Here is a 15185-nt window from a genome sequence, read left to right on the forward strand (position 1 = left end):
GAATGAAGGTGTGCGTGCAATATACCGGCGGGCCAGATCTAATAGGAATTAAAAATTATCATGCGGGCCGAAATTAAATCCACCAAGGGCCTGATTTGGCCCCCGGGCCTTGAGTTTGACACGTGTGATGTAGAGGAAGAGGTTTCAGAATGTGAAGATCACATTTCTGAGAATTCTGAGTCTGACAGTGACTTTGAAGAAGAGGATGAGATTGAAAAAGAGGATGAGATTGAGCATCAGTTAGTTACAGAAAAAAGACGATCCACAGGACCAGCCGGTCAGCGGGGAAAAAAACAAGTAGCACTTTAATTCATTAATGTGATCTAACAAATGTAAAAGGGCAAACATGAACCATATATGCTGTTTATATTGCTTGTGATTGAGATTAAGTAATCATCTGTTGAGTATTTTAACGTAAAATAGTTTGATTGAGTTGAATTGAAGCCCAAAAAGGCAGCGGGTCCACCAGACCCACGAACACTGCTGAGTAACAACAATGTGAACACCACACAAGGGTTAAACAACCAATTCAAAGGGGCATATACTGTAATGGTACTAAGGGGAAAAAATTAAACTCCACCGTCACACTGACATAACATTTTTGCCACTTACTTGCGTGCACCGATGCTCCCGTTCCGATGAATGCAGGTCACGTCCCGAGTCTGGTAGCCCACCTGGATGTCCCAGAACGGACTCTCTTGCCGGTTAAGGCGGTTCCTGGTTCGTTTCTTCTGGATGAGCTCTCTGGTCTCTGGATCTTTGACTCCAGCTCTCTCCCTGACCCCCTGATCTTTACCTTTCCTGCGCTTAACCTGGCGTTCTGTCCGAATCACAGGGAGGACACAGGGGTTCCAGGGTCCAATCCTGAGACTGTACATGCCCTCTGGACCTGTGCAAGGCCCTGGTTTACAAGACTTAAACTCAGTAAGGTTGGGACAAAGTGAGCCTCCAAAAAGTGGAGGGACCAGGACACTGCGGACCCTGGTCTTGAGGCCTGTTCCACATGTTTTGGAGCAGGGCGTCCATGGCGAGTACTCAGAAGCCACACAATCCTGAGGGCAAGGGATTAAACAGGCCTGCTCCAGGCGAGGTTTGGGCTCAAAGTATTCACAGATGGAATCCTCTGCTGGAGACTCCTCTGATTTGAGAATGCAGCCCACCTCCCGGGTCTGAATGCCCTCTTCGGCTCCACTACATGTGAACGGCCGCGAGGCCCATAAGGTCCTTGCTGAAACTGGCACACACACATTCCAGGCACCCAGTTGCCAGTCATAAAGGTCCTTGTGCCAGTCACACACACGGAAACAGTTCCGCTGGTTGGACGGGCGCTGGCCCTGGTCACAGTTGGTGTGGAGCGTGGTCCAGCCGTCCACATGGGCGCACCACACCGCTCGGCTCTGGCTGCCGCCGGGGCCACAGTCGCTGCCCATGCATCGGCCCCATGGACCTGTGAAGCACATGAAGAGGCTCAAATTACAATATGAAATGTGGAAAAATGCTAATCATATAAACAACATCATTTAAAAAACAGCTCAGAAATAGGGGAATTATATTATTTATTTGTTTTACTAATAAAGCTCCCGAATGTAAAGGGATTGAGAGATTGCATCAGGTTTACTTGTTGCTTATGGATTCGTAGAAATAAAATATTTAAAGACATAATTCTACATGATTGATTTGAAGACCCCAATTTACAAACAACTCAAAAACTCTTGTGTGGCTTTAAAACCGAAAACCACATTATGCAAGCATGAATTAGTCGAACACTTCAAACCTTCCGAATGCTAAAGAGAGACTGAGACACTTTACTCTAGCTTGTCAAATGAGGAAAACGCATATAATGCATGTTCAAGGATGACACAGTACATTCACAGACAACTCCCTAATGCAGACCTTGATGGAAAATATGTTGAAAAGCCGTTGGCAGCGCGGAGCACATCATGTATGAGTGCAACTAATACATCATATTCAATACAAAAATATGTGTCACCTTGTTTTGCATTACACATGGGTCAATTATTGGTGCATAGTAGAAACAGAAACAGTCTGGGCGCTACAGGGGAGGGGTAATTGTGCAATGCAAATACAATGTGCGACAGTGGAGATTAGTAGTGATCAAAGGAAAGTGTTTGAAAGCATATTTGCAGGGGCTGGGAGTAATCTGTGGCATTTATCAAACTCAATTGGCAACCAGCAGGAATTGCCGCAAACATCAATGTGTCTGTAAACAAGTCTCTGCAATGGCTCCCTGTACCCTCTCTTTGGGTACTATTGCCGTAGAAATCCAGCAGAAAGTCCTAGAACAGGACGGGGGCAATGAAGAGGAAGTCTGAGCTTTGCAGGAATACGTCCTAAAACCTGACGAATGAGTCAACGTTTTTGCACTTCCTGTTTCCTCGTCTCAAAGTAAATGTTTTATTTCGATGTTTTCCTTTTTTTAAACATGTTTTTGGGCAATTAATATTTGAACTATGACATACAATACAAACTATTCTTACTACTGCAATCCACTCAGGCTTTGCAAAGCTTTTACTGTAGCTCCCTAAAAAAAGCTCTTGATAACAAGCAACTACATGGATTATGTACAGGATGTGTATTTTGTAAATTGTGTAATTTTTGTATCTTTAATATTTTGTATGCATGTTTCGTGATTAAAATGAAGCTGTCTTTGGCTCTTTTCTTGCTGTAACAAATGCAAATGTCCCCTCTGTGGGACGAATAAAGGTATGCTGATTCAGACATGAGAGTTTCAATAAAAAAAGCTGTAGCTGTACCTGTACCTGTAGCAACACCTGTAGCTCGGTGGTGGTGACGTTAAAGATTTAAGTTATTATAAAAACACTTTGATGAGTCATAATGTTCCTTCACTACGAAGAACACGAGTGAGCTATTATTGTGAATGCATCTCATACTGTATGTCCTGCAGCTGTAAACTTCAACAACTCCACCAAATGTGTACAGATCCACTAAACACAGTCAGTCTCAGCTGGTGCAAGCAAGTTGAGAAACACTAATTAAAGCAGGTTTGTACTATCACTGTGTCTTAAATTGCTATCGATACTAGTGAGGAGAAATCAAAGTAATTGGGCGTTTCGCCTCACATTAACCTCTCAGGTAATTGATATATTAGGATGTGGCCCCGGGGCTAATTGGATCTTTCGTGGGCAACGGGCAGTCGGTGTGAGGGCAGCTTATGTTGACCTACATCCATGCAGAGTTAAAAATCACGCCTGGTGGAAAATCAGGAGCGGATTTCCGGCAGTGATTGCCTCTGATGAGGCCGCTTGTTGCCTTTTCTCTCATCTCAGCGGCTGATACAGCTGACAGGATCCGTCTTCAGTCAACATGACTCCGTAATCACAGAAGCCTCAAAGCATATTCGAAATGTTCGGTTTATTCCTCACTTTATCAACACACTCCATCAATGTCCAATTTTCAAGTGATTTATTCTGTATATTTGCTGAGCATCTACTTCCACATCGCATCATGCTAGAAGCTCTGAATGTAAGGACGAGGCATAAAATACATTAGTATTCCCCAGACAAATCCTCTGGGTGTTTGTTTGAGTCCATAACATCTATGTGGCATTTGTTTTAATCCAATAAAGGAAAAAGGAGTCTTGGTCGTTTTCACAATACAAACTGAATGATATCTTTATAGCTGATAGCGAGGCTAAGGAAGAAAATGCAGTGAAGAATAGCTGATCTCATTTTTTTTTTTTTATAGTACATTTTTACATTTGTTTGTGTTTTTATATTTTTCTAGTTATTGTGCTTTTGATTTTTTAAATTATTGTTTTATTATTTGATTCCCATTGTGTTATTTTATATTGTATGTATTACCTGTACAGCACTTTGGTCAACTGAAATTGTTTTAAATGTGCTATAAATAAAGATTGAGATTGAGATTGATCTAGAATCTAAAACACAGAATAATTTTGTTTTCTGGTACCAAAATAAAAACATCTCCACCCCAAAATCTAATCCATACCAAATGTTATCTCCTCCATGTTGATTCTCTGGCACATCTCTCCAACTCAACCCTCCTCCAGCCCAGAATGTGAAACAGAGATATAAGGATCACAAAACTCCGCCATATTCAAGATGCCTGGTCTAAGTATGCACAGTAAGAGTCTTGTTTACTCTGAGCCTCATTCCCTTTTATCATACATGACATGTTTTGTTTTCTCAGAGCATTGCAGCTGTTACCATGTTTGCCTAACACTGAAACTCGCTCTTTCTTCTCCAACTCAATGCGAAGCCCTGGTAGCCTACAGCTAACTTTTAAATATTGCATGCAGCCTGGCAGCACCATTTGACACTCTGCAAACAAACTGTGTTTCACCTCCATTTATCACTTGTTTACCAGAAAGTTTACCGAATTAGCATCTAGTCACTCTACTCTACATCAGGTCTCCTAAAAATGTTTTTGTATAATGAACTCTTGATTTTGAAAGTGTAGGAAATGCTATCGAACCGATTGACATTGTGAAAGTTGAGTTGATTTTGATGATGATGCAGTTTTACTAGTCCTGCATGCATAGAGCTCAGGGCATGTTCAATCTATATGTAAATGTGTTTTATCATTTGGCAACGAAACTATTCTTTCTCTGTCTGTTTATTCTTTTAGCTGACTGTGCATTTAGATTGACCTCTGCAGACTTGACATTCAAAATGTAGATTTATGAGAACGAATGCAATACAGGGAGCACATTTTCAGAACTGAGAGCATTAAGAAAACATATATATTGACAAAGAAATGCAGCATGTATAGAGTAAATGTATAGAGGAACATGTAACGCTCTCTGTCAGAGACCTTGTGTTTGTGCTGTCTTGCTTCATTGCATTGTAAAGACGAGCATCACAGCTAAACACTGAGAATACAGTGACAAGTTGCAAAGGAAATACAGGGGTTAGACGGTTGAAAACACGGTACAGGAATGAAGAGCAAAGCTATATTATGTGTTGACAAATACAAATTATAAACCCTGTCTTCTCTTAAAGAACAAGATGGCCAAGACACAATGCGCTGGATTGTGCTGCAATATGTTGGCCATCCAGAGATGTGCTCATAGTTGTAATTTAGGTGCAATCAGAAAATAAAACTTCTCTTTCTTTAACTTCAGTTTTGCCATAGCCAACACCAACATTTGTATTATTTTGCTTCATTCTGTATGATACGTTTGACTCTGTAGTTGTAATAAGAGAATATCATTTTGAAAACCAAAAAGATTGGTTTTTGGTGGTTTTTTTATATAAAAGTCATCAGAAGCATTGCTGATTTAGGTCGTTACGCTCTTCCTGCTCTCAATTTAATGCATTTGCATAATGACCATAAAGCCTCTTTGAGACAATGAATGGGATAAAGAAACTCATTTGCAGTCTAATATTCAATACCATGCACTTATAGTCACACTAATGTATGTTGGTTTACAGTATTTATCCTGGGATGTGTAAAACATTAGAAATTAAAGCAAAACAAATCCCACTTTTTGTTCGACAAAAAAAAAAAAAAAAGCATACCCGAAAAAAGTTGCTATTTCTTACTCATTTGTGGAAATAAATAACTAACATTTCTATATTGTATATTTTGTCTAGGTTGGTGTGTATGGCAATTTATGTGTTGACTTTCACATGCAGTAAAACCAGGAAACTGATGGAGAATTAACAAAGAATTAAAACATTTTCTATAAGGAAAAGTAAAGTTCTGCTGGCACTTTTAGCTAACTCAATAATAAAGTGATCTATCCTTTGTTATATTTGGGGCCCCCGTGGAGCCCTCAACAGGTCTCCCAGCACTCGAGTCCCCTAAAGGCACACTTTGAACAATTTATGTGGAATGAGATACCCTCTCTGCCGGGGTGGAAGCGTGATCTCTGACTGCGCCTCGAGTGTCTATTTAATGAACAGCTTCCTTGTCCCTGCAGGGTCAGCTTCACTAATGAATGGGTCACTGTGGCGCTCTGTCTCCGTCTGCTTCTGTTTGTTTATTATTTCTGAAATGAACAGCACCCACAGACGGGACCTTTCTGTTGGCTTGATCAGGAATAATCGCAGGATCATATCGCCATAATTATTTAACAAGTACGAAAAGGTCTAATGTAACATAAGCCGGTTTGCCTCAATCAGTAAAATTAAGTTTTCTTAAAGCACTGCAGGGTCAGTGCGCCGTTAAGAAAAATGCGTAAAACCTTTTTACCCTTGCTGGAAAGTTGAGCTGAACACTGTTAAAACCCCCACAGCATGTTGTCAAAATGTTTCTATATGCTCTGTAGAGTAATAAGCAGCAGCAGTCTGAAGAGTACAAATTAGTTCATGTGCATGTTGTGTAAGCATGGGCTCAAAGGATTCCTTCTCCTACACAGCTCCAGTAATTGAGAATGAGTTCAGTCAACTTTTCTGATTAAATCACAGCTAAGAAAGATGATTTTACAGAGGCTCTTTGACGACTACATTCCTTTATGGATATGGCTGCTCACTAAAAACCTCCTTTTAGTGTTTAGATAGTATTTTCAGGTTTGTAAAAGCCTGAATAAATCAACTAAATGGTCTGGTGAAGCTCATTTTATGACTAAAAGAACACATGGTGTTTTAAATCTAATGCAAATGGGCTTGAAAATGTATCCATCAGTTCCACAGCATCACTGCAAGATCTCAGTTTCATTATGTAACCTTTGTGGGTTTAGAAACCAACCACTTTTTCCAGCAACTCTATTCCTGCTCTTTCACTTGTTAAAAAGCTACTTCGATTTAAGCTTCTGATTGTTCAGCAATCTGTATGCTTTACAACGAGATAATTGCATGTTTGCATAGCCTTTGGGAGAACTAAGTATCAACACATTGAACTTGCCATGTTGAGTTGCATTAAGCTCAGGAGAACATTTTGTTTGTTGAAAGCTGCAAAAAAAATCTGGTGTGCCGAGGCGAGGGGCGAGAGGGCTTTGTTTTTGTGTTGAAAGACCACAGCAAGCTATAAATACAGTTCACACAAAGACTTTGTTGTCATCCACATCATGCTTTTCCTTATGGGGCATGGTCAAATAATCACTATTTAGTACCAGATGGACATTATCCTTTGGGTCTTAGTGAGCCACAGATTGCATCAGAGGTTAGCGTGGAACATAGCAAAGGAAAAAGGAAAAAGACCAGAGGCTAATACTAAACATCTGAGGGAACACTTTGAGGAGCTTAGCATCCACGGATGATTGTTAACCCTGGCCTGCATTCAGTGTGATCGGTGCCCTGGGCCGTGCGGCACTAAGCCACAATGACTCAGGCTCTCCACTCACACTTGATCTCAATTTCATTAGCTGTAATACCGTGATTGTGCTTGCATGGCTTGAAGGAGCTTTGATGACTCTTTATTTGTCCAGCACAAGGCAGACATTTCAACAAGTCATACAAAGTGAAATGCTCGTTCCCATTTCCATTTTTGATCCTCCCAGTTGACTCCATATTGCAAATTTACAAAAGCAATAATTTGGGAATGCTTCGGTCCCCAAGCATTGCTAACTGTTGACTATAGTTTGTTTGAGTACAACACAGCGCTGTGAGGTTGTGTGTTGCAAAGTGCAGTGAAATCCCAAATTGATAGGTTTATTCCAAATGTGCACTACTGTATGAATGTCCTTTAGCTGTTACAGTTTTTAGTACAGAATTCACACTCAAGTGCAGATAAGCAGCGGTATCATAAAGTTAAGCAGCTGAAATTGAAGCTGAACCAGAACAAAACATGTCAAGCAGGTAGAAAACCCCAAAAGTAAGACACAGAAAATGGAAGAGAAGCTTGTTGTAATGTTGTTTACAGATATGCTGTGTTGTTTTTTTCTTCAAGTTAGCTCATAAACAGCCCCAGAGGATGTAGGAGTGACAAGATAAATTAGAGAGAACAACACCCACATGCTTGGCAGCGAAGACATAGCTGTTGGTAACATCAAAGAAATACTCCAAATACTTTGAGTCAAAGGGTAAAGACCAGGCACCGAGGCGGGGTGGAAATCTGCAACCTCTATTGCTGCTTTTTTTTAAGTTTGTCATCGCATTAACAATAACTAAAAGGTGTCAGAATATGAACTTTAAGCGTCCAAGATTCCAACAACTCATAAGCAGTTGTCTATGTAAAGGTCTATCATGAAAAAGGACTCTCATATACTGTAAAACGCAGAATTTCTTTCCCAATAGCCCAATTATTCATGAAAATCCACAGTACATGCAAACAGTCAAAGTGTGAAGGTTAAAAGGGCACCATTACAATGACAATACAATGCATCACTGCACTTACATGCTCAAGTCCATATCACCAATTTCCTTCCCAAATAAAGACAGCCCTGTCTCCTACAGATTGAAATTCCCATACATCTAAATTGCAGTCTCAATGCAGACTCTATTGGGTAAAGTGTGTGTTCAGCTGCTGAGTTTTCAACTTTGTGTTTGACCAACAGTGCTGTCTCACACGTCCCCTCTGATGAGTTGCCTGTCTCTAGTCTTCTCTAGTTTTTCTATTTTTCCTGAGCTGAGCTATTTTTGTTAATTACTTTGAGGCAAACGAACAAGGTGATGGATCAATCAGTCCATCAATCATAATCACCGGCTGTCGCTGAGCTGAATAAGACTGATGATGACAAATCTTGCAAAACACTGTAAACTATTTGATTAGCGAATACATGATGGCATTCACTGTGGGTAAAAATAACTTTATCTGCAAAGCAGGGCACAGCAGAAAAAGTTTGGCAAACCATCCCTGCACACATCCCTCTCAGGTAAACAGAGCTTTATTATCTGAAGCCAGAACTACCTGTAAAACACACACCATTTACATACATTCACCTCTGCAGAGTCGGATAACCATAATTGAAAAGCCAGGTTTCCAATTCACCAAATAAGGATGCATTTAAAACATGGTGATATGAATAAATACACTTTTGTATAAGATAGAATTGAATTGTTATATTATGGAACATGTTTGGGAAATCAAATTTATGTGTTTAAGTACATTACATGAGACAAAACTCAAATAAAAAAATTCAATGTTCAACTCACTTCCTTAACAACTACTCTTGGTATTTAGACTATTAGAGCTATTAGTCAATCAAGAGATCATTGTATTTGGTTTTTCGACAAATTGAAATCTTTCTATTTATCTCTACTCTTAAGTGTCCAATGTTTTAGAAGCAAAAAGATAAATACATTTTCCAACAAAATATTTGGTTGATTCATTAATAATGAAAATAGTCCTAGTTTTATAGGAATAGAAATATTTAAAAAATGAGAACAAAGAAAGTTAATTTCAATGTCTACAACACCTGGACTGTACAGTTAGTTATGTGTTATCCTCTGACACAAAGTCAGATGTGCTACACCCCCATCTACCACATTGACCTCCACAGTTTCACTCCTCCCTAAAGCATACACCATCTCCTACATTGGCATTACATTATGAGGGGTGGAAAAATCCAATATGTTCCTATTTCCAAGAATACTGTGCTACACATATTGATAACACCATTGCCATGTGTTGCCCAGCTCTCAGACCACCCCATCATGTTGTATTTGTTTCCATTAATTGTTATCTGTTCATGATTGTGCGCTGTTTAACTTGTTGTTATGTATAATGATTGTCAGTTGTCATTTGTTTTTAACATCATTGAGGCAGTTTTCCAGTTTTGATTTTGTGTCACTGTTCTTTTTTGTATCTTATAAGCTTTTGGTGGATATGATTTACTGTGTGGGTATCGTGAAGATCAGCAACCACTCATGTGGAGACTAATGGGGATCCATGCAAATCACTGATCTTTAGTAAACAAACTCGCAGCTTCACATGCTTCACAGTGGTTTTCAACATTCACAGTTTGTTTAAAGTAAATTATGTCTAACCACCATAAACATCAACAGCACTGGGGTTTTTCAAACGGCCAGTTTCAGTAATGAGGAAGTACATTTTCTTCTAAATACGCCTGGTGGTACACTAGAGATTATTGATGATATAATGACAGGGAGCAAGAGCTGGCGAGAGCTGTCTTTTTCTATCTGGAGTAAATGTCCGTATACTGAACTAAATACAAATGATCACAATTCATACTTTTGACGTTTAAAAATGCATGTAGCTGATCTTGGTTCGACACATCAGTTGCCTGCTTTTTTTCAAATCATCACAATGTGGGGTGAAACAGAAGCTGACCATTATGGTTCAAATAAAATGAAGTCCCCAAAATAGTCGAAAGGCTGTAGCTTGGAAAACTACCTTGTGCATTTTAAGTAGAGATGCTGAAGAGAAAACAGAACAAATAACGGTGGCATTGCCTATCACTGTCAAAGTAAAAATAAATATGTGTCTGCACTGCAGTGAGCTGTTTTATCCTTATTTACCAAGAAATGAAAGCTGTTGTTCTGCAGGGAGGTGACACAGACCTTAAACACACATTTACACCCAAGAGCTGTCCAGTGCAGCCAACACTGTCTACTGAGCCGCTGCACATGTCTGGCTGTTGTTGACTTCTTGACTCAAATCTGAGCGGACAGGCCAATGGAAAACTACCCTAAAGGGGTGGGATAGCTTGGCAAAAGGGTAAGGGGGAAGGAGATGAGGGGGACGCGAGTTTCAGTGCCACACAGGGAGTGTCAGAGGCTTTCTGCCCTGTGGATGAAAGCTTCGGGTCTTTGATATGCTGTACTGGCAGGATTTACAGGAGCAGCAGTGACACTACCGTTAAAGGCGAATTAATGTGAGCAAGAACCCAGAGCAAGAATGAGATGTACAAACAGCAGGGATGCTTGTTTCCCCAGAGGAGGATATTCTTCTAGACAGGGTGTGGTATTATATCCCCATTTCACAAACATGCAATATGTATAAGACTGGTTGCAGTTATGGAAGGGCAGACACAACACCAAAGGCCTGATGACATGTTGTAGCTCTGAGCTTAAACTAGGTGACAGCCAGGCAGGCTCCCTAAACCAAAATTACAATCTACATTTTTTTGCCATTTATGATATATTGTCCTCCCCTGTACACAATGGGTGTTTCTCAATGTCGAGTACGCTTGCTTGGTAGCACATTTCTTCCCGAGCGTCTTGCTTCAGAAGCGAGGCAAGAATACTTCCTGGCATTCGGAAAACAAAGAGTGGAACAGGCTAGCAAGTGTGCAGGTGTGCGTCATATGAGAGGCCCCGCCTTACATTTTCCGCCACAGATTTGGGGAAATTGGTCCGTGCGCAAAGCATTGTGGGGATTTTAAGACCGCAGAGTCTACACATGTGCAGCCTCCCCCCCCCTACAGGCGGGGAGCGGTGGTCAAGTTTTGACGTTTGGCATGGCATATGTGCCTTGGGACGCCGCGTGTAACCCGTCATCCGCACGCGCGTCGGAACGTCTGCATAGACGCGTAGGCGTCGTGTGGCGTACCCGATGCCAGGAAACCTGCCCGTCTAGACTGTGGAGAACGAGAGGGCGCGCCCCCCGGCCTTGCCCTCCTCCTGCCCCTCGGCCCGCCCGCATGTCGAAAGTGTGGCCGCGCTCCCTCTGCGAAGGAGGAGAGCCTTTACCCTTTTTTGCCTCGGTGGTCGCGAAAGGGTCGGTGAGGTCCCTGTGGGAGGAGAACAACGCGAACGGTTCCGCTTAGTGGGGCCCCAACGTCGGGAGCGAGTGTGCTTTTCCGACATCGGTCTTCAGCGCAGTCCCTACACACCTCTGGTGGTCCCCGGTCGCGCATCAGTAGGAGGACGTCGCATCCACGGCTAGCGTGGGAACAGGTGCCACAGGTGACCGGAGGGAACAACGCCGACATCAGCTCCTAGTGCACGCCGAAGAGCGCGTCACGAGCGACTAGGAGCCCCCCGGGACACACGGGACCGCCGGGTTATCTTGGGCAGGCGGAAGAACCCGGTCGCATACCTGGTCCCGGGGCGCACCCGCACGTGGCGCGTGAGACCTCCTTCTGGGCACACGGCGCGCCTGGGCGCGGTCGTCGCGGGGCCCCTTGAGACGGACAAAAACGCGTGCACCGGGTGGTGCCACTACAAGGAGCGGTCCTCGGCGACGCTGTCAAGTTCTCCACTTTTTCAACGCGTGCACCGCAACGCTTGGGGAGGCTCGGGGGCCCACTGTAGTTCGTTCTGGGCGTAGGTCAGGAGGACAAGAAAGCGCCCGGGGACCTCGAGCAGAACGGCCAGATGGTGACGTACAAGGTGCGATCGACCTGGACGCGTCAGCGTCCGGTGGGTCCTGAACTAAGGTTAAATCGCCCGGACGCCCGTACATGATCGAACTTCGGCGTCGCCGGATTATCCGCCCCCTTTCGCCCTCCCCCTTTGCCCTACCCTCTTACATTTACATGTGCATCTACATCTGCCTATCTGTCCGACTCCGCCTCCCGGATCTTCCTGCCCCCGACTCTTGCTTCCCCCCAGCGAGCTGGGGCTCCCGACACTGCCATCGTCAGCGACTACAGGTTCGAAAATAAGACTTTTATGAAGTAGGGCCAATCGTAAATCCGTCACCAGATTATAAGGAAGGGTTATCTCCACTTAAATCTTACTTTATGTGTTCACTCGGTGTGCTTTGGATGACTAATGTGGTGTAGATATTCTTGCAGTCTATAATATAACGACTTATAATTTACTTCCATGTAAATAAATATTATTCAAAACAAATGTCTGCCACCCATCGTACTACTGTTGTGGCCTGTGGAGCATTTACATTGAACGGTATTTTACGGTCATATAATTTCCATAACTAAATTCGGGCAATTTACATACATTTACTTTCAGTTACTTTCTCTATTTCCTCCTCTTGTTCCGCACAAATCATACATAACTTCATGTTCAGTTTTAGGAGCCAATTATCAACTATAGCCTTAACCTTTCCTCCCGCCTTCTAATGGTGTCGGACGGTAACTTTCTCCTCCTTCGGTTTACTTATATAGGAGAGGACCTGTTGACGCTGACGGCCCTCCCTCGAGTCGAGGAGAGGAGGGAGTGGAAGAGGAGGTAGAGACTTGGTAGAAGTAAGTCACTTGTAATGGACGCGGTAAAAATACATTTCATGGACGTAAACTTGAAGAGTCTCTGGGTACCAAAGGAATGAAAATTCGAAGACGGACCTGCGCTCTTAGGTTGTTTCGATTCCTTCTCGATGCGTCTGCCCGCCCCACCGCCTCCTACTACTCAGCGAAGACATGGTGTGCACACTACTTTCTTGAAAGGTTAGACATCTAACAGAACACTAAAAACTGACTTTCCGTTTTCCGAACTTTGATGACATCGCGGGCAGGGTACGAAAGACTGTTTATCCCGCTAACTGTACGGTCTCACTTATCTTTTAAATTTTATACCAGGTCACAACCCATCCGTACACATGAACATGCACCCACTCCCCGGGACTCGAGAGTCACGTGTCACGGGAACCCTCCAATGTTGGCCAGGAACTACGTCTACAGTTCTGTAATAGTCTTTTTCAATAAAGTATTGTTCTTTATGTTTTAATCTGTATTTATATTGTCTCTAATTACTATATTGGTTACTCTATTTTTATTTGAATATAAATTCTTTATACCAAAGACATCGACTTTCCATCCGACTTTATTGTTAATGATACCCTGAAAGGCCACGGAAGTCCCATAGTCCTTATGGGTCTTTGTGAGTCTATTCTTGCTTTTTTTGGTATCAAACTAATTATTAAAGTACATTTTTTTACTTATTATTCTTAGCATTCAATAACTTGACATTTAATGTCACAATGAAACTAAACTAACAGAAGAGCCGGAACGCGATGCATAAACTCACCAACACAATCTTTTTTTACCTTGGTTAGTCTATAAAAGACCCAGGACCCCTCTTTATGGAAGTTGGTTAGACACTGTGCAAACGCACAAACACAAACTTTGTCGGCCGACAGCATCGATGACACTGCATTTATTGCCATCAGGTGTGCCGTCGCCAACGTCCGAAAGTTGCCTTTCGAACGGGCTTGACGTAACACCAAGGCAGTCGCACGAAACGGCAGGCACGAGCAAAGCTTTCAACTCTTTTCAAGTTGTAAAGTTCGCGCTGCTTCGTGTCGTCGTTTAGTTTATATCGGTCATGTTCGAGATCGGTTAGTTTGGCGCACTAAACCACATGCCATTGCCTCTAATTACCTACCAACAACCAGGTGCGGTGTAGTGCGGTGCCGTTCGAGTTTGTGCTGGCGACACACCCTGCAATGCACTACAGGCAAGAGGGAACATTATACGGAATGTTGAAGTTGCAATAAATGTAAATCGCTTTGTCTCCAAATTGATACGCATTTTCGGTTCTGAAACAACATAAATTTTAGTCTAAATTTTGTTTGCTTTGCCTGGGCGGCACACTACTAGTGATATGCCGGAACGTAGTATAAGTCCCGCCCTCCCCCCTCGTCCGCGCTCCTTCTTCGTCTCACGCTCACTTCTCCTACAGACAGTAGAGGGAATATGTTCGTTTTTTTTACATAAATATTGCACACTAACAACCGGTTATGTTCAAAGTATCAGACTTTCGGTTCTGAACAAATAAATCTATAGTTTGTTTTGTGGGCTTGGGACTTTTGATAAAAAAATGTTGTTTTGGTGAATTTCAAACTTTGCTCGTCAACGCTGAGGCTGAAACTAAAGCTATCTCGCCCATTGTATACTGTGTCGGGAGACACCTACCATAAGGGTCGTACTCGTTCTCTTACCATAGACTCCTTTAACACAAAAGTTTTTTTCACCCTCTCTTATAAAGTGACTTAAGTCCCTTTGGTTACAAATGTACAACCGTCTGGCAACAACATTACTTTCATTTTGTTGCACTCGGCGGTGATGTTGTAGAGTGTGTTCCTGTTTATACTGTTCATGTGGTCCCGGACGTCTCGTCGGCTAAGGGATCGCCTGGACTTTCCTTTCATGTTTTTGTTGTACGAAAAGGGGGTCCGGTGTTTACAGGTTATTAGTTCAGACTTTCGTAGTATCACGACATCGTGAGTTCGACGGTTCTTTTCTTCGCTGTAGTCATTCTTTCTCAACCACTTTTTCCGCGCTATTTTACTAATTCAGTACTGAAAGGGACCGACAAAGAGTTAAGCTCATTTCGCGGGTCTCCGGTGATAAAGTTCGTTGTCAGTAGCTCACGGCGGCTTTCCTGAACACAAGGTTCGGTTGTATGCACTTAAGTGGCTCGGTCGCATGAAGCTTT

General features: G+C 42.5%; 1 protein-coding gene across 1 annotated transcript in view; it reads right to left on the reverse strand.

Annotated features, from left to right (window-relative positions):
• Positions 1 to 15185, reverse strand: part of thsd7ab (thrombospondin, type I, domain containing 7Ab) — a 76429-nt gene that overhangs the window by 27908 nt on the left and 33336 nt on the right. The window contains exon 2 of the mRNA XM_010797632.1: positions 613 to 1447. Coding sequence (XP_010795934.1) covers positions 613 to 1447 — 835 coding nt within the window. The remainder of the gene's footprint in view (positions 1 to 612; positions 1448 to 15185) is intronic.

Source organism: Notothenia coriiceps, unplaced genomic scaffold (assembly GCF_000735185.1).
Source record: "Notothenia coriiceps isolate Sejong01 unplaced genomic scaffold, NC01 NC01_scaffold00038207, whole genome shotgun sequence".
NCBI lineage: Eukaryota > Metazoa > Chordata > Actinopteri > Perciformes > Nototheniidae > Notothenia > Notothenia coriiceps.